The 23,343-nt window shown below is 42.4% G+C and overlaps 1 protein-coding gene across 1 annotated transcript in view; it reads left to right on the forward strand.

Annotated features, from left to right (window-relative positions):
* Positions 1 to 5,880: 5,880 nt before the first annotated feature.
* The window catches only part of VAX2 (ventral anterior homeobox 2), a 469,611-nt gene continuing 452,148 nt past the window's right edge, over positions 5,881 to 23,343 (forward strand). The window contains exon 1 of the mRNA XM_086962849.1: positions 5,881 to 6,439. Coding sequence (XP_086818975.1) covers positions 6,181 to 6,439 — 259 coding nt within the window. The 5' untranslated portion in view covers positions 5,881 to 6,180. The remainder of the gene's footprint in view (positions 6,440 to 23,343) is intronic.

Genomic DNA, 23,343 nt, shown 5'->3' on the forward strand with positions numbered 1-23,343 from the left:
CAGTTGGGGTATTAGTAAAATCTGATTTGGAGAATGGTGTGCTCCGGATAGAGGGTGCTCGTTTATCGGGTTAAAACCCTCTTAGAAAGAACGCCTTTACACTTTTAAGTGTGCCCTCAACGAAGATTATGTTGAACGTTTTGTTGGGGACCCTTGCATTTTGTATCTCCCCATCGGAGAGTGAGGCACCAGGAGGACAGGCTGGAGGTAATAGGAGTGATAGTCCCAGTTAGCGTATTGCATATTAGGGTATACAGGAGGCACTGGGTTTTATAGTTCTAGTGAGCAATAACCACTTTGTCCTTGTATTGTATGGATTTATTTGTGTATACTGAAAGGCATTCGGTGTCAATTCAATTTGGTTCACCCCATTTATAAAACAGCTCAGTGTATTCATTGCCTACCTTGTACTGTGAACATCTTTTTACACTGACGATGAACTTTTAGTGGTTATGTAATGCCCTGTGTCTGCCACAGTGAGGTTTATAGTATAATATCCCGTCTCTGGAGTGTGGCTTTAGAAAGGAAATATCCTCCTTCATCACGGATTGGGGGCCTTTTCTTACGAATACCTATTGCAGTGCAGGACTCCTCCCTGGTGCCTCCCACGTCACCTTTTGGGTGTGACCTGCAAGAACAAAAGTATGCTGTTATTATACACCAGCAACTGGGTATGGTCCGCTCCAAAGAAGTATGAGAGTTGGAAGTCGATGCAATCAAACATCACTACGGCCGTATAACACCGCACACCGTTTGTCTGAGCTGGCATTATATAAATAAGGCTGGGGTACAGGGAAATAATTTCATCCAAGAAAACCATTTCTTCCCAGCTTGCATGATTTATTGCCAATGTGTTTGTGTCCAAACAACATGTAAAATGCATCTATTGAGACACGTATAAGATTGTGAATGTTGGCCATCCCTCACTCTTAATACACAAAAATCTATTACATTTAAAATACGATGTATTCATTGCCAGTGAAAAGTGCGTTTTAAACATGCTAACCAACGTTAACTTGCTGATAGATTTAAAATGTTTACGCTTCAAATGCTGTGAGCTAATTAATCGTCTAAATGTGTAAGAGATATGTGCCTGTAATTTTAGCATATAAAGGCTCTTCCTCATTTATTTCTATGACTATTTATTATAGTTGTGGTTTCATGTAGTGCTTCTTTAGAGTACTGATAAAAACCTAACATGATTGCAGTTCACATATACCATGCCAGATATGTCTTATGTATGCTTGGCATCAGTGTGGAGTTGGCATTATAACTCATAATAACATTAAGAGTATAGAGCTCCTTGAAGCATGCTATTAATGTGTTCATTTGTGTTCCACTATTACCTGATAGTGGTACCTGTGGCTAATACGATGGCCACAAAGTATTTCGTTGTAAAGAGCTATGCATCCTGCACGTATCTTGCGAAATGTAATTTTACTAAAACCCCTAGTTAAGAGTATAATGTATATGTTAAGTAAATAACTTGATCATTTGCAGTGTGTGCATGAGTGTATGTGCTCCTGCTAATACGGGGAAGGTGGGCATATGGTTCTGGCAGCAAAAACTCTAGGCCATGTTCTACCTACATTTGTAGAGGGGATATGATCACATTTGGACGTACTGCCACAACATCCGTGCTTATGTTTAAATATACTGCTCAAAATGTGTACTGCTCCACATTTGTATGGCTGTATTTGTTTTCTCCTGAATAAGATGATCTTTAAGTAGAAACTTCAAATTAAACTTATTGCACCTGAAGCAACAATTACAGTGGACAGCATGAGCCAACAAAAACCAAACCACACTATGCAGTAGTATAATGTAACTGCACTGAGACATACTAACCTGAACTGCACTAAAAGGCAGCCATAGCTGTACTGCACTATTATGCTTTGTTATCTGAACCGTTTATAGTATAAACTGTACTGCCCTGTGACCTGCATTGCACTACAACAAAGCATAATCTTAACTAGGTACTCAAATATTAAACACTAGACTGCCCTGTGACACCATATAACCTAAACGGGACTATAACAAAGCATAATCTAAGCTGGGTCCTGAAATAGCATAAACTGGACTGCTCTAAGACACAATAATTCAATATGAAGAACGCCAAAAACAAATGAGAGAACAGTGCCGCTGACATCCACGTGTGAATAACACAACAGAATCATGCCAGGTGAATAAAAAGAAGCATGCTCATTAACTGCACCATGGCATAAGCACACCTCATGTACAGTAATACAGAAGCAAACGCCATTATAGAGTGTTCTGGAGGTGAAACATGGGGTGGGGAGGGTTCACCGGGGCAGGGGAGGGGTAATATAGTTAACCACATCACAAATGAGAAAACACACATATCATATATTGAATAACGCAAACATATATAACACCAAATGTCACAGATATATAATTATATATTTATTATATAATTATATGTACAATAACATTGAATGACACAAATGTATTTTGATATGACTGGTCATGCTCTGTGGTGGTACATACATAATACATCATATGTACGTAGCATGACCTAAATATATATTTACTTGTACTCTGGCATAGGGTGACACAAATATATTATATGTGCACCATGACACAGAATCAAAGAACTGTATCATAAATGCATTAGGACTTGTACAATTATAAAAATACATAATTTGTACCATGAAATAGAATGACTGATATAATTAAAGGCAGCATGCTATACTAGGATACAAATATATGCTAGTGCACCGCGGCATAGAGTGTCACGGCACGCCCTACACATACAAGGCAGGATGTACGGTGGTACAAAAAAAATATCATACAATTCAAATATGGATTAACAGGCGCAGCATGGCTTGGCATAGCAAAGCGAGACCCAAAAAGGAGGCCGTGGTATGGCGTGGAGAATATAAATATAGCGTATTATATTATAGAAGTGTCAGGAAACGACGTAGGAACTAGAAATACGGTACAATACCATACACAAAACGTGATGAAAACCATAAATCATAACATACGACATACATATTTTACAAGTGTGCAGTATGCCGCCTTGAAAGCTCGACATACCAACACGAAATACGTCGTAAGATAACATGACACGAACGTATTACGTGATAAGAGGCAGAACATGACACAATTGAGTCGTGTGATTTAAATGTGTGCAGCATGGCATGACTTTACATGACATTCATAGGTCATAAATGTGCATTAACACAAGATTATACGTACGTCGTGTGATTAAAATAGCAAACAAATGCACGAAGACTGAACAGTATTTATTAACATAGATAAATGACAATAACCTAATAAATATATATATAGATACATTTGCTCAAATACATGACATAACGTTATTGTATTGTTGCAAAACTACTACATCATACAAAAATGGGTATGACTTAAATCTGTGTAGCAGTTCAAAGGTGGGAAGTGGTAAAATAGAAAAGGGTGCACGGATAAACTACAACACGGCCGAACATGCGGAAGGTTTAAAACGTGTAACACTGCAGCCTGAGATAACATGGCGAGAAACTGTCATGCCATAACAAAACCAAGCCTGGCACGGGCGATATGCATGGCATAGTTAGAAGTGGCTAAAGTGCACAGCGGGGCACGACAGGAATATGTTAATATTATTACAGCACCACGCCCGGTGGTTAAAGCCTGCAACAGGTGGAGTGCGTGAAGCAGAACGTCGAGACAAGGCATAAAAAAGAATTCAATGAAGTAGGAGTCGCAGCGCACCAAAGAACATAAGGTGACATCAACATGACATAATAATTCCAGAAAAAAAATATTAAAATAGGAAAACTTAAAAGCCGGATACTGGTGGCATTGAGTATACTACAGCCCAGCGAATACAAGACAACAGCACGGTGCGTTGTGGAGCCCTACACCCCACTGCAACACTTATGTGGCTTGGAAAGAACTACCCCACCGCACAACATGCCACATAACGTGGCTGCCATGTATGTTGAACGCGATTACAGGTTACACGCACCCCACTCAAGTAACAAGGTTAACAACATGACGCACAATGTGATATTACAGTCTAATGCTCAGCGTAGCATGAGTTATCACATATATAGCACTATATGGTACAGCGATCAGCGTTCCTTACTGAAAAGGATGTAACATGTCGCCTCAGAGCACCGCACAGTTTACAGCAGAAGCTGCCGGAGGTTCGGATTAGTTTAATATCAGCGGCAAACTTCATTGAAGTCAATCCAGGGCCACTTCGGCTTTGCAGCGTCAGGAAATAGGCGGAAGTAAGAAGTTAGTGAGGTTTATGATTGAAGGTACAGTAATGCTAACGACAAGTGATAACAAAATAGGAATTGGAAGAACAAATACTCTTCGTCAAAAAACAAGCGACCGTCAGAAGAGTGAGGGGCATTCGTGGAATTATATAACTCCTTAACAAATAAACAACTTGCAAACTTACCGAGAAGATTTCTGATGAAGTGAAGTCTACTACAGTTTTGCGATTGTGTGGCCTCTGTATATTCGGTGCTGACTCCCCTCAAGTGAGTTGTAAATAACACGTAGACGCTGGTGATTCCCAAGCAGTGATCTGACAGAGGCGGCCTGAGGTGCGCACCATGAGAAGGGAACGGGGCGGCGGGTCACCTACCCTGGCTAGCTTGAATCCGGAGGAGTGCAGTGCACACACCAGCACGATGCACAACGGTGCGCCCGAGCTGGCGGGCACACACGCTGCCATCGGTTATTCTCTGGAGCTGGGCTAGGTCGATGCAGCTCTTCCTGGCAACGCGTGCCAGGCTGAAGACAGCAAACATAGTGAATCACTTTCATGCACCCCAAACCTGCACCTACCGCACCACACTGTAAATTACCACTGTTCTTCTGGAAAACACCATTTCCTTAACTCGATACCGATAAACAATACTTTTTTTCTGACGTAAATCTAATTTTCGGTTATTGGTGGGTTACTTTTTATCTTGTAGTACGGGTGGGAAAAACACGCATGTTTTCTCTCTGAGACCATTTGGTGAACAGTAAAGCGGTCAGTACATTTTACATTACTCCATAAACAGACTGTGAAGTCGGGCCTTGTATGATTTTTAGATATATTCAATAGATTCGGCGTGGGTTACTCTACCTACTTAATATAAAACCATAGCTTTTTCAATGAATGACCAATATATGTATTTATATAAAAACTCCTCTCTCGGAGGTCTCCATAAATACATCCGGTAATACATGCCCGGCCTTCTCTGGATCCAGGGAGAAAAGCTGAAGCGGATTTTGAAGGACTCCTCTGGAGCATTCCTCGGTCCTCTCCCTCCCCTTCTTACCACACACAGCCTTATTGTCACCTCTCTCCTATGTCATTTACAGCGCCGGTCCTTTTCTAGGAGACATTTTTAGGAGGGTTTTGGCGTGTGGGGGAATGAATAAGACAGTGGTTAGCTTGGAAAAGACCACCTTCAAATCCCATGCATTTCCTGCCGTTCATGACCCCCGCCCCCTTAGTTTCACCTCCACCCTTGCCCGTTCCTTTAAATGGGCGCTTTGTTTGCCAATCAGGGAGACAGGGGAGCAGGAAATTACGTGGTCAGTTTAAAAATGCCCCTACCCACCTCTCGCGCGTTTTTTTCAGCACAGGAGCAATTCATGTGGCAGTGAGGTCCTGAGGTAACCTCCCTCCTGCCCCTCCACGGGAGGAAGGGACCGCTACAAATAAGGAGGGTAGGTGGTGCTAATCACACACTACAGCCTCCTCCCTCTTACTACAACCCTCCGCCCCACCACCACGGCTCAGATATTCCAAGCAGTATTGATCTGTGCCCGTGCACTCCGAGCCGGAGTGCTCCTGCGCTGGGGAGGAGCTGCGCCCGCCGCCCAGCCGCTGGTGCCCACGTTTCCAGGGTGGCAGGAAGGAGTGCGGGCACAGGCTGAACTCTTTGACCGTCGGGAGCCGCCGGCGCGGACGGCCGACCTAAGTTTGGAGAGCAGAGGAAGGCGAAGAGAAAGAAGATGTGAACGGACTGGGCACTGCCTGGCACAGCCTTCTTGTGCATGGCAGGACCACCAGCAGCATCCTGCCTCGCCGAGGAGAAGTCTGCGGGGATGCCGCACCGTGGGGCAGCTCTGGTGACTGTTTCCTCCTGAGGAGGGTGGGCACTGCACTTCTCACCGGGGCTTCCCCGGGGATCACGATCAATGTTTGACCAGAATATGAGCGATGGGGTGTCTGAGGAGGACAGGAGTCCGCTGTGCGGATCTGGGGGCGAGGGACTGTGCTCGGAGCCGGGGCCCCCCACCACCACCAGGGCGGAACTGGAGTGCGCCTTGCGCGGCCACCGCGGGCTGAAGGAGCTGCCAGGGAGCTCCAAGGAGGGAGGAGGAGGGCAGCACCCGGACATGGACGAGAGCCCGACTGGGGGGGATTCCGACTACTGCCGCAGGATCCTGGTCAGAGGTAAGATGCACGTGTGCTACCGCATCCTACCTCAGGAGTAAATACACCATCCTCTAGAAGAACACTTCCCCAGGGAACCCTCAAATCCTGACCGTTCATACAGGCGTGTGTGAGGGCAGGGGTCCTGACAGCTCGCATAGGCGTGTGTGAGGGCAGGGGTCCTGACAGCTCGCATCGGCGTGTGTGAGGGCAGGGGTCCTGACAGCTCGCATAGGCGTGTGTGAGGGCAGGGGTCCTGACAGCTCGCACGGGCGTGTGTGGGGGCAAGGGTCCCGACAGCTCGCAGGGGCTCTGACAGTTCACACGGGCGTGTGTGGAGGCAGGGGTCCTGACAGCTCACACGGGCGTGTGTGGGCAGGGGTCCTGACAGCTCACACGGGTGTGTGTGGGGGCAGGGGTCCTGACAGCTAGCACGGGCGTGTGTGGAGGCAGGGGTCCCGACAGCTCGCAGGGGCTCTGACAGCTCACACGGGCGTGTGTGGAGGCAGGGGTCCTGACAGCTCTCACGGCGTGTGTGGAGGCAGGGGTCCTGACAGCTCTCACGGCGTGTGTGGAGGCAGGGGTCCTGACAGCTCACACGGGTGTATGTGGGGGCAGGGGTCCAGACAGCTCACACGGGCGTGTGTGGACGCGGGGGTCTTGACAGCTGTGCGCACGGGCTTGTGTGGGGGCAGGGGCTCTGACAGCTCGCACGGATGTGTGTGGGGGCAGGGGTCCTGATAGCACTGTCCCTGCACCCGTGGGTCAGCATTAGAAGCTGAGGTCTGCAGAGACCGTCCCCTGCAGACTGTCTACGAGCCACGCAGCCCTGTCATGCCGGACTGTTGGAGATGGCACATGTGGTCTGGCTTCAATGGGACCCCTGCAGCCTAGTGCAGCCTAGGGCTCCGAGGGGGGAGTCCTGTGTGCTGTCTTCTTGCAGGCAGCAGATGAGCGGCTCATTTCTGTGCCATTTTAGCAGGGCTGCAGCCCCACCGCCTCATTCCAGGGCAGAGTGTATATACAGATCTCTCGTGCCCCTCCCCCCGTTCTATTCACAGGCAGTGTGTGGGCAGCTGGGGTTCTGCGGGGGTATGTCCTATAAACACTCCAGAATAACGGTAATAGGAGCTGTGTAGCGAGCACCCCCAGATGTGCTGCCTCTTCTGTGTGACTGCACCCACCCTGTTACCACTAGCAGGCAATAAGTGTTCCTGTCCTTCAGAAGAACCGCCTTCTGCCTCTCACTCTCGCGTGGACCTTCTGGGGCCACGGTGCTGGGGTGTTCCAAGGAATCCCCCTGGCATCCCCCACCTTCTGTGCGCAGGCGCGGCCTGCCCCTTTCATCCCGCCCTTTGTGTGCTGCAGAATCTTTATTAAACTCATATTGATACCATTCATCACCATAACAATAACAGGGTGGTGATAGTGGGAAGGGCTGTGGTGGGCATGTCCCGGTGACAGCGAGCATCCGACGCGGCGCATGAATAGCTCGTCACTCAGCATCATCGCCGCCTGCGGCCCCCGCCTCCTTCCGGGAAGGGGGCTGAGCTGGGCCCCATGCGCAGCGCAGGCTTGTGGCCCCGCCAGGTCCCTCGTATAGCCCTGGTATGAGACCCCTTATCGCTCCCTGTCATGTCCCTTGTATGGCCACGATATGAGTCCCCCCCCCCACCTCCTCCAGAAGGGACGCTGAAGCGAGAGGCAGGCTCCCGTGAAAACCTTATCACAGAAATGCACATGCGATGCTGAAATCCTTAATATCATGCATACATGCTAGCACTGTGTTCCTGTCGTGCATCTGTGCACCCTCTGTCTGACCTGTCCGTGTGTCGGCCCGTCTGCTTCCAGCGCTCTGTCTCAGAATCCCTATCAGCTGCCATTCTGTTCAGATTACTGTCTGTCCGCGTGTCGGTGTCTCTGCTGCCTGCCCATATGTATCACAGTCTCTTTCGGTGTTAGGTGCACTAAGACGCACTAGGTGACACTGTGCACCAGGTTCGACCCGCAGGAGACTTCCACAGGGGGGGATATATATATATATATATATATATATATATATATATATATATATATATATATATATATATATATATATATATATATATATATATATATATATATATATATATATGTGTGTGGGTCTGACAGCCTGGTGCATGCGGTGTCATGTTTTCGGTTCCCCGTCAGTTTGTTTCCTTTCAGGATCTCCTCACTAGACGCAGGTGCCCACGTTTGGAAGGCACCTGCTGCGGTTCGCTCTCGTTCGGTAACCTACGAAGAAAAGGAGGATTTGTCTTCAGATGTATTTTAATCACAATGTCTTTACCGACCATCAAATTCTACTTGTGTCTTTACATAACCAAACACCGCGCATCGCTGTATTAAAACTCAACTCTGGGTCTGCCTGCGCTCTTCAAGGTTTTTTAACTACTCAATTTATATCGAGGGGAGATTTTATCCGACGCCCCGAAATTAATAGTTATATTTATATCTTCGATCTAGTACTTGGTTTGGCCCATAATGTATTATCATTTTCAGAGTCATCAGTAAATATATATGCATGTGCTATATACCCCTACACACATCTGTTTCTATTCTATTTAGACATAAATGTATTTTCCTGTTTATCATGAACCAGAGAGTAACACTGCAAGTACATGACAGCACACCCACGCGCGCGTGGGTGCAGTCAGCCAGCACATTTATCCGTTAATTAACCGATTTCTTCATCCAACCATTCTTCCATCAATACTTCCATCCATCCCTGTATGGTGATCTGTCGCTCCATCCATCCATCAGAAATGGAAGGCGGGAAGGTTTCGGACAGCAGCTTCGAGGCGCCCGCATCGTGAATCGGCGGAGAACCTGCAAAGCCCACGCATGACTGATTGGAAAGGTGGATTTATTTCAACGCGACCATTTCCGTTTGTCTGCCGGGCAGTCTTCTCTTTAGAACGGAATATTACAGTTTGGTATGTCCTCAGCGCATCGTGCTACAGTCGAACAAACAACATACGCAACTTTTACAGACAATAACTAACACACAGAATCATTGTAAAATGGATGCACGCACATACCATTCTTAATGGCAGCAAAACGGAAACACACCCTTACTTGTATTTTGTAATATTACCTTTTCAGTTAACTGAAGCCACTCGCCGCACTGTCCCTGAATAAAAACCAGCAAATAAAACAAATATAGAAATCCGTGATACGTTGTAACACACATTTGAAAATAAATCATCTGCAATGCCCTTTTTTGCTCAAACAGTAGACCGTCGCTGAGGTATTCTATACTGTGGGCTGGCTTCAACATACACATTGTAGATGATATAGAAACGGCCATTTAAGAAATGTATGCTGTATTTGGGCCTACATACCTTCTTTTAAGTCCTTTCTTTAAAATATGAGTTTTAAGGGAGATAGACTGCAAACACCAGAATTTATTCTCGGAAGTACTTTCTGGAAATGTCATAAAACATTTCAATATTTTTCTTTAAATTCCACATTCCTATGTTGGTTATGGGGTATTTCATTGGTGTCCGAACAAACTACTTCGAGTTTCTTCGTTTATTTTTTCTTTCGTATATATTGCTCCTGGCACCAAGTGTCCTTTGAGGCACTACGGGAAAATATACGACTCCAAAAAACAGTAATGATAAATCCTATAAAAACATTGCCGTAAAGAGAGTGGATTTTTCATGCGATTGTTTCGATGCCGTCCACCGGATGACAGTGACTAATTTACAAATTCGACAGCTTGTTACTATTTTACCAATAATGACTGCATGCTATATATTATTATATGATTTCTGATTTTAAACATGATTTTATATATTGAAGTTGAAGTTTTAGCGCGGGGACACTTCAGCTGAAGCAACCAGGCGCTCTATTAACAACTTTATTATTATTACTTTATTCTTATTGTAATTGCTATTTTATAACACGATCTGTTTACTTGTGTTTTCCTTCCTTTTTTCGGTTATTAAGGGTTTTCATAGTTCGTCTCCTCACATGTGATCAATATTACGAAGACCGTTAGCATTAGTAATCTTAATATTGTTATTATTGTTAGCAGTGGTGCGTCCTATTCCAGTATTCCCCGCACCGCTCCCAGCACTCGGTCCTCACATCCTCCTACGATAATGGCGGCCGCACAGGCTTGGCCTGGCGGCTAGGCCTCTGGCCCAGAGACATATTTTCAGGCTCTCCTTGCAGTGCTGGCTGTTGAATGGCGATCGGGGTTACCAATCCCCGGCACCCGAGATTGTTTGTTTTCTGGTCTGACTTTTTCAAAATCATCCAAAACCTGGAGAGATAAATAAGGTCACGCCGAGGTCAGGCCGTCTGCGCCAAGTCGTGATTGACGTGCAGGCGCTCCAGGCCCAGACGGAAGGGGGAGTGTGTGTCGCATCGACAGTGGTCCCGCCTAACACGGCTTAGTTTCAGTACCACACCACTGAAGCCACACGGACTTAAACTGGGCGATTCAGTGGCCTCAATTGAAGGTCTAGTTTGGGGAATGTAATATTGTGAATATATTTCCATATTTGTATTTTTTATATATAAAGCGCCGCATACTAGTTTGCACGCCTAGGTTATGTATGGCTTGTAATGAAGACCAAGTGATTTGCGAGGACTACCGATCCCCAATGATTGGACAATGAGCTTCGCTTCTGGTCATGAGTCACTCAAACCTCAAAAAGGTTTATTGCATAATTAATTAAAATGATTACAATTTTCACATGATAAAATAGTAATACAAAATGTAATACGGTTTACTAAAATTGTTACTCCTCCACAGTTAGGAAATAGTGTAAAATGATGTGTAAAACTTTTTTTCTCGGTATACTCCCCCTATCTAGGGTTCTCAAATTGTTTTTGCAGGTTCGTGAGATCTTTTACAGTCCCTAGCGTTAAGGTGGCCTTAATGTCCCGCTTCTTGGCCTACCCCCTGTTCAGTTTGACTCAGATGTTTTTTCACCTCAGCCAGAAATTTGGTTCCCCGGCACGCCATAATAATAGAACTCCCTCCCAACCAACATGTTACGGCTTGTCTGCAGGAACTGATCTTTAGTTCATTAAAGGTGTATTTCAGAAGTCGTTGCCTCTGTACCATAAGTGCCGGGCAGACACACAGAAAATGGGCTAATGATTCAATTTTGTAACCTCATAGTCGACATTGCCCTGTCTGGTGGGCACCTTTCCAGGATGGTAGTAGATCCTTCGAGATATGAATACCCATCCTATAGTCTATAAAAGCTCTTTTTAGATACTTGTTGAAATGGGAAGTAAAGTAAGCATGTGGTTTTCCTGCTATGAAAGAGTTGATAATAGTCCAGCCATGACGCCTTTTTATGAATATACCTTTATCTTCTTGGAAAGATTTATTTTTTGCTGCCATGTTGGCCGATCTGGTTAAGCCTGCTTTATCCATCCCGGATTCCCATGCTGCTTCCAACACCAGCTCTTTCACACTGGCTTTCAAATACTTTCCCCAGGTGCACGGGGATCCGGTCTCCCCTTGATTTTTTATTTCTTCCCAGCTTAGCCAGTCCATGGAATCCGGATCTGCAGATCTAAGTTTGTAACAAAGTTTTATGAAGCCGCTCATGCTCCTGTATTTCTGGTTTTGTAGTCCAAATTCAAGCCTGACTTGCGAAGCTGAGGCACTTTTTGGAAGATTAAAAACAGCTTTATAGATTTTGGTTTGTAGATCATTTAGTAAGTTGGCTTCCTTGCCACACCAGGTGACCAGACCATAGGACAGGGTGGGTAAAATTTGGGCCGACATGACTTTCAACAGGTGTTTATAGTTTGGACAGTCCATTTTTGCTTTTAGTAAACGGTAAGTGAAAATTAGGGTTTGGGCTTTTGCACGTATTGCTCTTTTGTGTTCCATTTGCATTGCTCCCTGAGATATTGTAATTCCAAGGTACTTATAAGACCCTTGTTCTTGTTCTTCTTTGCCCCATTCGCCCCATTGTTCTTCTTTGCCCCATTCGCCACCCATGTATACTTAAGCTTTTGAGGGTCTACTAGGCGGACCACTTTTGTTTTTTCTTTGTTTAAGTCCAGACCTTCCTGTTTCAAGTATGCTGCCAATTTATTTATTGCTCTCTGTAATCCAATTGGCGTTTTACTCAGCAATACTATATCGTCTGCGTATTGCAAACAAGGAATTCGATGATTAGACAATGTAGGTGGGTGAACTTCAACCGACTCCAGCGCGATTGAGAGGTCGGAAAGGAAAAGATTAAAAAGAGTAGGAGCTAAAATACAGCCTTGTTTTAGACCTTGGTGCGTTGGTATAATCCTCGTTGTACAGACGCCATTTCCCAGTTTCACTCTTGCCCAGGTATTTTGATATAGAGATTTTATTGCCTTTAATAGTTTGGTCTGCACACCCCAGGTCTTTAGTTTCCCCCATAAACGCTCTCTGTTAATCCGGTCAAATGTCGATTTGATATCGACAAAACAGGCGCACAGCCGTGCTCTCTTTGCTACCGCTCTGTCCATTAATAATGACATGCAGGTCAAGTTGGTGATTGTTCCCATTTTCCGCCTGAAGCCTATTTGGAACCGGGGAATTCTGTTTGTTTCTTCAATCCAATCTTGCAGGTTTAAAAGAATGCAAGAGGCATAGAGGTTTGCCTCCACATCTATTAAAGATATAAGCCTGTAGTTTGTTGGTTTGCGATGGTCACCATGCTTATATATTGGGTGAATAATATTGCCCTTCCAGGATGCAGGGACCTGGTCTTCTTTATAGATGTGATTGAAAAGTGGTGTTAGAGTCACTGCCTAAAAGACCGGGTCATGTTTGAAGATAGCGTTTGGCAGCCCATTCGGGCCTGCTGCACCTTCTGCCTTAAGTCTTGATATTATTTTGCACAGTTTCCCTCTGGTGGTTAATTCCGGAGATATGGGCGCCTCTTTTGAAACCTCCACCGACTCTAAACCTTTGGTATCTATGTTATATATATCAATTGATTCTTCCTCATTTGTATTTATTGCCCGTAAACCATTCATGAAACCTGCAGCTGTTGTGCAATATAAGGTTTGTACGTGCAGGGACCAAGAATCTGCTCCCACACCTGCTTCCTGATGAAGTTTTGATCCTTTATTTAGATCATTAATAATGCCCCAAAAGTCCCGACTGTTAGGGTGTTTTTCTGCGCTTAGGAGTTTATTCCACAACATTTCCTTAAAGGAAGACTTTGCAACACCCAGCGACTTTCTGTAAGAGCTTCTGGCTTCAATCAGGTTTCCCTTATTTATCTGCAACCCCAGTTTTTTTGGGCGGGCTAGTGCTCGGACCTCTTTAGCTATCCTTCTTTTTTTTGTTCTTAATTCCATAGTAAACCAAGGCTCCTTCTTGAAGATAAACTTTATCTTGTTTCCCTGGCTTTACTGGAAACTTACGAAGCAAGTCCGAAATCAATTGCTCCCAATTTCTTACGAGATCTTCATCTTTTTGGGACCCCAGGTCAAATATTCTAGCTTTTGCGGCGGACTGAATTTTTTCCAACCCTTCTCCTCCCTATTTTAATTTCTTTAAGTTGAATTTTGTAGCATGGTGTAAAAGACTGGGCATATCTGGTGCCAGGGTGGGCACAATGTTTAAACTAGTTATTTGGGGGAAATGATCACTTTCTGGCCGTTGAGCGATTTGAAATACCTCAATGCCTGGGATTAGCTCATCACTTACTATGGTGTAATCAATTGTGGAGTGGACCCTTCCACTCAGATATGTAATACCTGCCCGCCTGTCCCCCCTTATGTTGCCGTTCAGAATCGTCAGACCTAGTTCTCTTAAGTTGGATGATAGCCTGAGTCCGCCGCTGGACGATGGCACGTTTCCTTTTGCCCTCTTTTTGCCAATTAGATCGCAGTTGAAATCCCCAGAGATGAACAATGGACATCCTGAGTACGTTCTTTGCATCAATTTTATCAGTGATGTTAGGCTTGCATGTTTTTCTTGATGTAACTTCCTGACTGGGTGGATGTAAACAATGATACTTAAGATTTGCCACTGATCAGTCCCAACTGTCAAAGTTTCAGAGTCACTCAATCTCACTTCTCAACCCACCACCATTTATATTATAATGTGCATCTTCCTTTGTCTAATGATGCCTCCTACTCACTAGAATGAGACCAGCTGTCATGAAAACCTTCCTCACTATGCATACAACCTTGGATTTCCCTTGATTTCAATTCGCTTAACCTCCCAAATCCCTTGATCTCACCTTGGACACATAAAAAGTTGAATGGTACAAGACCTTCCCTTCACCTGTTGTGGCAAGGTCACAGCCCACAGGCCTGTGACAAAGGCAGAGTTGGCGTAGGTGCCAGCCGGCCCGTTGGCATTAGATTCACATACTATTAGTCCAGGATAATAAGTCAAGAGCTCTTTGCAACCTGGGAATGGTAGTATACTTTTTATATGTATGTGGTTCATATGTATGTGGGTCTACTCATCTCAGTGGGAAAACTACAGTTGGCTGACCTACTGTAATTCAGTGTCAGTATTTCTTATGGAATTGTGGACGCTTACTGCAATACAATGGCTACATTGAAAAGGAAAGATATGGCTTCATATCCTAGCTTACTCCCTCTCCCAGGACTGCATGATGTACTGCCTAAACTATATTAGGGAAAAAGTCCCCCAGGTGTACAATATAAGGATACTGCATGCCAAGGAGGAGTTCCATAACCATATAGAGGAACAAGGCAGAGTTTCTTTATAAAGTATGGCACTCCTAGGTGACTTGCAATATCCTCATCACGTATGCCAGGGGTTATTTTATCCCATATAATACATAATCACTCCATCAACTTTCTCACAAACCACTTACAACCTTGATGCATAGCTCTTTCATACGAAATAGCTATCATGTTTTCAAACATGAAGAATAAAAATAAAACCTCTAGTGTAAAATGATACACATGAAAAACCTGTTAGATATTTGCTGCTTACAGATAAATCAAACAGTTCAATACAAGTCAGTAAAAAAAAGACTCGGAAGGTGTAGAAACCTGCAGAAAGATTCTAGCTCTTCTCAATCTAAGGAGTGCAAAATATATTTATTCTTTGTGCTTGTTATTGCAAACTATTAAAATAGAGCAGAAGAAAGAAAAGCAATGTTCCATTTGTTGCTTTAAACAGCTGCTTTAATTATGCTATATGTCCTGCCTTTCACCTTGACTGCTGGCCCCAGGCATTGTGACGCCAGAACTTGACTTTAATACCAGCATAGAACATTATTCTGAAACGGCTGGACCATTCTATTTATAAGCTAAAAGTACAAGAACGGAATGTAGTTCGTTGTTCTTTATACTCACTAACAATCGTAGCAGTGCGTTATTTGAGCCAGTGGTTTCCAGTGCCCCACCAGCACTTAATTAGCGGTGCCTGCACTAATTCTCAACATCGCTACTTATGAGTGCTGCCACATGGTGGCCCTGTTTGTGTAATTTAGAGATAGCCATAACAACAGTTGTTTATTAATCCAATATACATTAAAAAATAATGAATACCTGCTCCCAAGCCATTGTTATAGCGTTGGGGGCCTAGAACAGACTGAATTATCACATCTGTAGCAGTGTGAGGTTAGTAGTTGTGCAGGTACTGTCATTTGCAGCGATACCAGGGCAATTGGTGGTTTAAGCTGGGGTGGCTTCTTGCCGAGAGCCCTGGCACTTATTTACTTTACAAATTAAGCACTGAATTATGGAATCATCCCAAGAATACCAATGACTAATGTCTCCAGCTAAGGAGCCATTTACCTTTACAATATGTAAATTGTTTAAATATAGTTTCATAAAGCCTGTTTTATATATTATGCATTAAAGCTACTGCTAATAATACAAACAATAACACAAAAACAACAGCAACAACAATAGTGATGCAAATACCAATAACGAATATGAATAACAACATATTCTTAAAATGCTATCTTCACCTGGCCATTAGGCCTGCCTATATATTCCACATAACATGTTAAATTTAGAGTACATTCATTGATTGATCTCAACAAGTGCGTAAGAGTCTCATCCCTTTCACATTTAGCAGATGTGAGTTGTAAAGTAGCATAACGATCACAGTAACTAGATCAGTTAAATAAACTGTGCAATCAAATTACTAGTTTATAATGTAGCCTTTGCTTGTTTTCCTACTCCTCCACATGCGTGCCTATGCTATTCTACCATCTCTTGAAAATGTTTTACTTTTCTAATCTCTCTAGGCTAACAGCTAATTTGCCATCCACCGGTTACTTTTAATATTCTGCCAATTGTTGTTTGTCAATGCTATATTAATATCTCTTGAGTGCCTATGCTTCTCTACAATTTATTTGATGTTTATGATTTTCTACCATTCTTGAGTGCATAGGCTATAGTGCCAACTCATGAGCACCGATAATATTCTCCTCATGTTAACTCTTTATGCTATATCACTCTTTAGTGAGCAGATAAGATAATCTGTTTATGTACTGTATGTGTTATTGTTCCTTCTGATGAGTGCCTATGCTGTTCTACCCTTTGCAGGCCTCAAACAATCATAAAAATATTACCAAAACAACAGACCTATTGACTTGAATAATCTACTCGACCTATCTGTAATGTGCTTGACCCCATAAACTGGTTTCTAATAGTGTGATCATAGGTAAATATTGTATTTCACAGAGTGGCTTTTTGTTCTTTATCACATATGAGAGCAGCTTCAAATATGTAAGTTCAGCATGCCTGCTGCTCAAAAGATCTTTTGTTTGATTTAAAAAAAAACTTTTGCTCCAAGTATAATAAGAATCTAACCCACATATAGGGGTGTACAGATGACCACACAGTGCCTCTTAGTTCGATAATAGCATTGCCATCAGGGTGGGGGCAGTAATGTTTATCCGTTTATATCTAAAAACTCTAACTTTTATTAAATATATTACAAAACCTTGATGTGGTATCACACTGACATTTACAGACAACACATTTTCTGTTGAAATGGGCAAAAAACATTTCCACTGACATGTAGTTTTACTGAAAAAACTAACCAGTGTATAAATGATGTGTGTAAATTGGGTTTCAGCAAATATTTATCATTTGCACATTATCAAGTAAGTGTCCTGCATTGTTTTGATCACATTACAATCGTTGTTCCTATCCCACTTCAGAATACCAAATAATGTGCTTTTCTAAATGCTGAATATTTTGAAATATTTGTGTGGCTCATTTATAAGCTACTTAAATGTGTGTTAGAATTTCTTTTTACATCCTACAGCCTTTCATTTAACACTCTTTGTACCCTAGCACAGTTATCAGACAGTTCACATTACAAACTCCTCTAACTTTGCAGACATAGAATGAAAAGTAAACACCAATCTCCAGAATAAAACAAGCAGCAATTTGTAAGAAGACTTAAACTGATATTTGATCTTTGTCTTATTGCACTGCAGATGTGAGAAGATAAAAACGAGATTTAAATGCATTTTTATTGCTCATTCACTTTCTAAATGAACAGAACATCTGTTCTTTGCTACCTCGAGCTATCTTGCCAGAACGGGCCAGTTGGCCCTGAAAATATACCTCGCCCTGATAAATTCTGACTTGCTATAGCAAGTGGGAGAGTAGATGTTCTGAGGCCTAATATATTGTGAATGCTATTCCATCTTGAGTGCCTGTGTTAATGTATCACCGCATGAGCACATATGCTTTTCCAGCTTCTCTTGAGTAGCAATGGTAGTCTACCATCTTCAGGGTGCCTACGATGCACTACCTTCTCTTGAGTGCTGTCGCGATTCTCCCATGTTAACCACATATGTTATTCAACTTTCTCTTCAGCACCTATATGATCCATTTTCTTGAGCTCTTTCGCTTTTCTACTATCTTATGAGAGTCTGTGCTCTTGAAACATCTCTAGATCACTAATTCTTGTCTATAAATACACGGGGTAAATGATTTTCCCATTAAATAAAAACATTTCTAATAAGTTAGTAAATGCAATGCTTCCTGCAAAGTTAGCAAGTGCAACTACACTGTTGAATTACATTTTCAAATTTGTGAAGTAGTCTTACTGTTGCATTTTCGCAGGAATACCTGAAATTCGTTCTGAAAGTAAGGAAAGTCAGAAATGTGATTCAAATCTGCGAGTAGCACCAGTCAGAACAGATTCCTGACATTCGGTGTAAAACATGATGATTGAGATCAAACTGGTCTAACCTTGGACTGTTGGGTAGAGGATGAATAGCAGTTAATGTAACTTTCTGCCCTCAGTTTTTTTTAAATGTATCGTTTGTCCACCGTTTATGGAATCGTTTCTCTGGTTGTCATCACGATATTTTTGTTTGGGGGTAGGCAATGTAAAATATCTTAAAGGGATAACAAACAAAGCCCACAATATTGTACTGTCTCACCGATTTGAACTTTTCTAAGGCTAATCTGGTTTGTACCCTTGCATATCAGCACTTTCAAAAACGATGGTGAACACCGTCATTCAAAGCAGGCTGCTCTTGCATTTTCCTATGAGCACCCAGTTATTGTTTTCTGTCACCCAGTTATTGTTTTCCTGCCTTTCATAATGACGCTGCTTTCATATAGTAGGCAGGGCCCTTTAAGAAATAACTTGAAGTGCAAGACTACAGTAGAGCTTAAAGCATCATGTGATGCAGCAATTACCATGGCAACTACTCATGACTTATTTACCAAGGGAGGACACGGTCTGCTCCCCCCACCTCCTCAAGCCATGGCCTCAAGTGCGGTCTGCTAGAGAAGTCTCTCCTACCGCTATTTCCCTCACATTTCTCCCGGCCCCTCGAGACTAATGAACAGATATTTAAGAATCACTCATCCACAAATGGTCCACCCTGGCCCCTGCACAACTCTCTTCACATGCACATTTGATGCAACAGAATATTATACATATAACTGTAACTGTAATTATATTGTGCTTACTATCCATGATGAGGCATCAAATCGCTTTTCAGCAAGTAGCACGCTAGTCATGAACCCAAAAAGGATTAGTGGTGAATTAGTAGAGGGAAATATGAAATTAATTTGAGCAGTAGACATGTGAATTTGTTATTTGGGTTGAAAATGATAGTAGAGGGATAGAAGAGGGAGGGGTTTGCATGTACTGTCGTAGTTAATATATGTCAGAGGTGTCTGAGTACCCAACGCTTTGCGAGCATTCATTTTCTCCCTTTTTATTTCTTACTAGATTTAGGGTGGTAGAAAATATGCATAGTGATCCTGAAATATAATTTTATTTAATTGGAGCATCTTTAATACTAAATGTACATTCACGTACACTATTAGTACAGCGCACAAGTCAAATAATTTTCTTTGCATAGCACAGTTAAACAAAAGGAAAACTGTAGTGCACTGCTTCACAAATTCCATTCTACAGTCACTTTACCGAGAAAAAGCAGGCCCATATTGACTTGGCCTACTTGTTTAGGTTTAATCTCACTTCATAAATTCTGGTGACATGGCTCAGTTTATAACTTCTACATACAAAAGCTCAACAGCATAAAAATCATACAGAACCATTGAGAGCAATTTGCACTTTATTAATGTTCGGTGGTAGGTGGAAACATAGGCCGCTCAATTGTTTGCTTCTTATGAGTCATGGCCCCTCCCCATACTCAATAATGATAATAAATATAAACTATACTATTCCACTCAGTACTTCTGCCCAGTGCTTAATCCCCTCAATCCTAATATAAAGTACTGTTTCTATTTTTTTTATTGTGCTTTTTCTGTTACATCACAAGTTGCCTGTACCAAGAAAACATATAGAATCATAGATGGCTCACTGTCAATAATAAGCGTTTTTTCATCGATGAAGGATTCTGAGTGACATCAAAAAGACATCAGTAGTAAAGCTTGGGCTGTTGATGTTCTCACACACAACCTCACGGTGTAAAATAACACCTTTATTTACAGTTACGCAAATACAATTTTATGTTGCATATGGGTTTCATTCCCATCCAATAGAAATAAATTAATACAATGTCTGTGAGTAGAGTGACCATTATTTTGTGATAGAATTTGTAAAAACGTTTTATTTTTCACTGCTGTGATGGAATTACAATGAATAACAGCATTTCGAAAGGTCCATTTACGGTAGTGGATGGATATCAGAGCCATATATAACATAGAATTATAAATGGGTAACAGTGAATTATGGGGATGATTTTCAACGAGGGGTACTGAGTGACATCAAATAGACAAGAGCGAAGATTGAATTGTCTATGATGTCAGTCAGAACACCAAGATGAAAAACATCCCTGTAATTCCCTTTTTAGTCATCTATATTTTTATGTTATGTATGGCCCCCAAAATCATCTCACACTTCTTTCAACTGCTACACAGTGGCACAGGAGTAACGGGGGAGCCATACATAACATGGCCGCTTTTATGTATCCTTGTCAAAAGCTTAAAAAACAAACTTACCTGCCATCCTTGACCAACCCTCACCACTTTCCCTGCCTTCATACCCTCTTCTGCAACTGTTTTTTCTGCTTTTAGTCAAAGCAGACAATATGACCTCACAACAGTGGTTAACTTGATTTGTTTTCAACTATTGGTATGTCATAGCAGTGGGTTATGAGATTCAGAAACTGATATAAACTATAGAGGTCTGTATGAGAGCCATACATAAACGCATCATTACTCAACAGTAACAAACATAACAAATTCAACATAAAGCAAGCGCATTCTTTCACGAAGAAACACCCTTTCTTGTAAACTTCCTATTTTAAAAAGTCTCAGTTATCTGTTTATGGGAAAATATTTATGTCTTATATAGCTGCGTTGTAGTATATGAAAGTAGGAGTAACCGTAATATATATTATCTTTAGCTGAATAGGGTTCCATCATTATTAGAAGGAGCAAGGGACCCCAGATTTAATGTTTGGTTTGGGACAGAGGGTCACAGTGTGATGTCTCATAAGGGATAAAATACATCCTGTCACACATAAAAGGGATAATGCATCTCACCTTATTAAGTGATCTTAAAAAGGACAGGAGTCGGTCGTCAGCTTCATTTTTCTAGCTGGACACAGAACACCTTTATGACTTGCAATATTATAATTTATACAAAGGGGGCTTTATCCTATGTGTGTGCTTGTTTGGGTGTATGTATGTATAGAAAAGCCACGGTGCTTGGCAATTGCCCTGCGCCTGGTTCTTCAGAATGGTGCTCTTCTTTCTTAAAATATGACAGTTTCTTCAAAAAAAGAAACAGTGGACACGCCTTAATAGTTCACACTTGTTTATCAAACGTGCAACAAGATATTTATTATCTTGTACTATGGTTGCATTTAAATAGTCCTTCAAACGCCACATGGGGCTCGAAAGTGGATTTTCACATGGATAGGATGTTACTACGTGAGAGTAGTATGCAGGAAAGCTTTAGTGACTGTCACGTGGCGGATATGATTGTTTTTTGATGTTGTGTTTGGGGACCAGAATTATGCTTTTATTGTGGTTTATCACTGGGCCATAGTGTTAAGCTAATAGGAAAAGGAGTGAGGGATAGGACGTTTACACATATGAGCTGGCTTAGGGCTGATCAGAAAGTGTTGGAGTGCACTATACTCTGGTTAGTATGCACAATACATTTTGAACAAAGTGATATTGCACTCTAAAAGCAACAAATGGGTAAATAGAAGTGGTTTCGTCGGCAGCCTTGTCCAAAGCGTGATGTGTTTTTATGAAATTTGTCAAGAAATAAAAGAATAAAAGGAATTGTTGTCTACAATCAAATCACACCGACTACTGTTCTTTCATTTGGGAAGATTTAATTACACGCTTGTGCTTGAATTTTGGACACTAATAGTAGCTACTATTTACCCATTTGTTGCTTTGGGAGTGCAAGGCCACTTTGTTCAAAATTTGTGTTGGGTGGGTTCCACCCACCCTTTTCGGGACGTATGAGGGTCACGTCTTGGGTTCTTTGCACCTAAGTTAAACTCCAACATTGTAGCTACATGTCACTGTAACTGGTGCTGGATTTTGTTGCCTTGACCTTCTCTTTTGTGTACCTGCGCTATATAAATGTAGTCAGTCGGTCAATCAGTGTTGCCTGTGTGGGAAATAAGGGACTCTGCTTACATGTTGCATACTTCTTTGAAGCGCCTTGCAGATTCTTTTTTTAAGCATTTTTTAGCTCTGCATCAGCCCCGAGAGGACTGTGTAGGCCAAGTCAAATAAACGTTACGTGTGTGTGTGTGAACGAGAGAGTGTGTGTGCATGTGCATGTGTGTCAGCTCACCAGACCCTTGAAAATGAATGTGGCCAAACAATAACTTAATTGGAGTACGTACATTAATAAACACAATTCCGCTCATTTATTGCTGCCGTGGTATGGTCAACTTGCAGAACTGCTTAACTGCTTGGGAAAATAATGCTCATTGTTTCACAGGTTCATTCTAGAATAAGTTGACAGAAGAAAACAACTAGAGCCATACTCATAAAGCTCAGTTATTGTGATTGTATTGCATTGCACAGAATTAACTCCTCGTGTTGTGGATATGATGATATATTTCTGTTTGCAACTAACAACACAGCTTGGCTTAAACCCTACATGCATATATACTCTCTGCCTCTTGTGGAATATGGCCCACCCCCGCATTCAACATTGGTAATAAATAGAGTATTACACTATGTGCATCAGCATATACACTACATATTGTCATAAACGTTTTGTATGCATATACATTACATATACATATATTTACATGTAAAAATATATAACAGCTAGATGGATATAGAGAGCTAAACAAACAGATATGGAGATAGGCAGACAGGCAAAATGACAGGATGTATGGATTGATGTAACGAACGAACGATAGGTCGATCTTGCAGACCTTGGGACGTTGCCGAACGGTGAGAAAATAAAACGGCATCCCATACATTTCTTAGAT

Source organism: Lissotriton vulgaris, chromosome 3_1 (genome assembly GCF_964263255.1).
Source record: "Lissotriton vulgaris chromosome 3_1, aLisVul1.2, whole genome shotgun sequence".
Classification (NCBI taxonomy): domain Eukaryota; kingdom Metazoa; phylum Chordata; class Amphibia; order Caudata; family Salamandridae; genus Lissotriton; species Lissotriton vulgaris.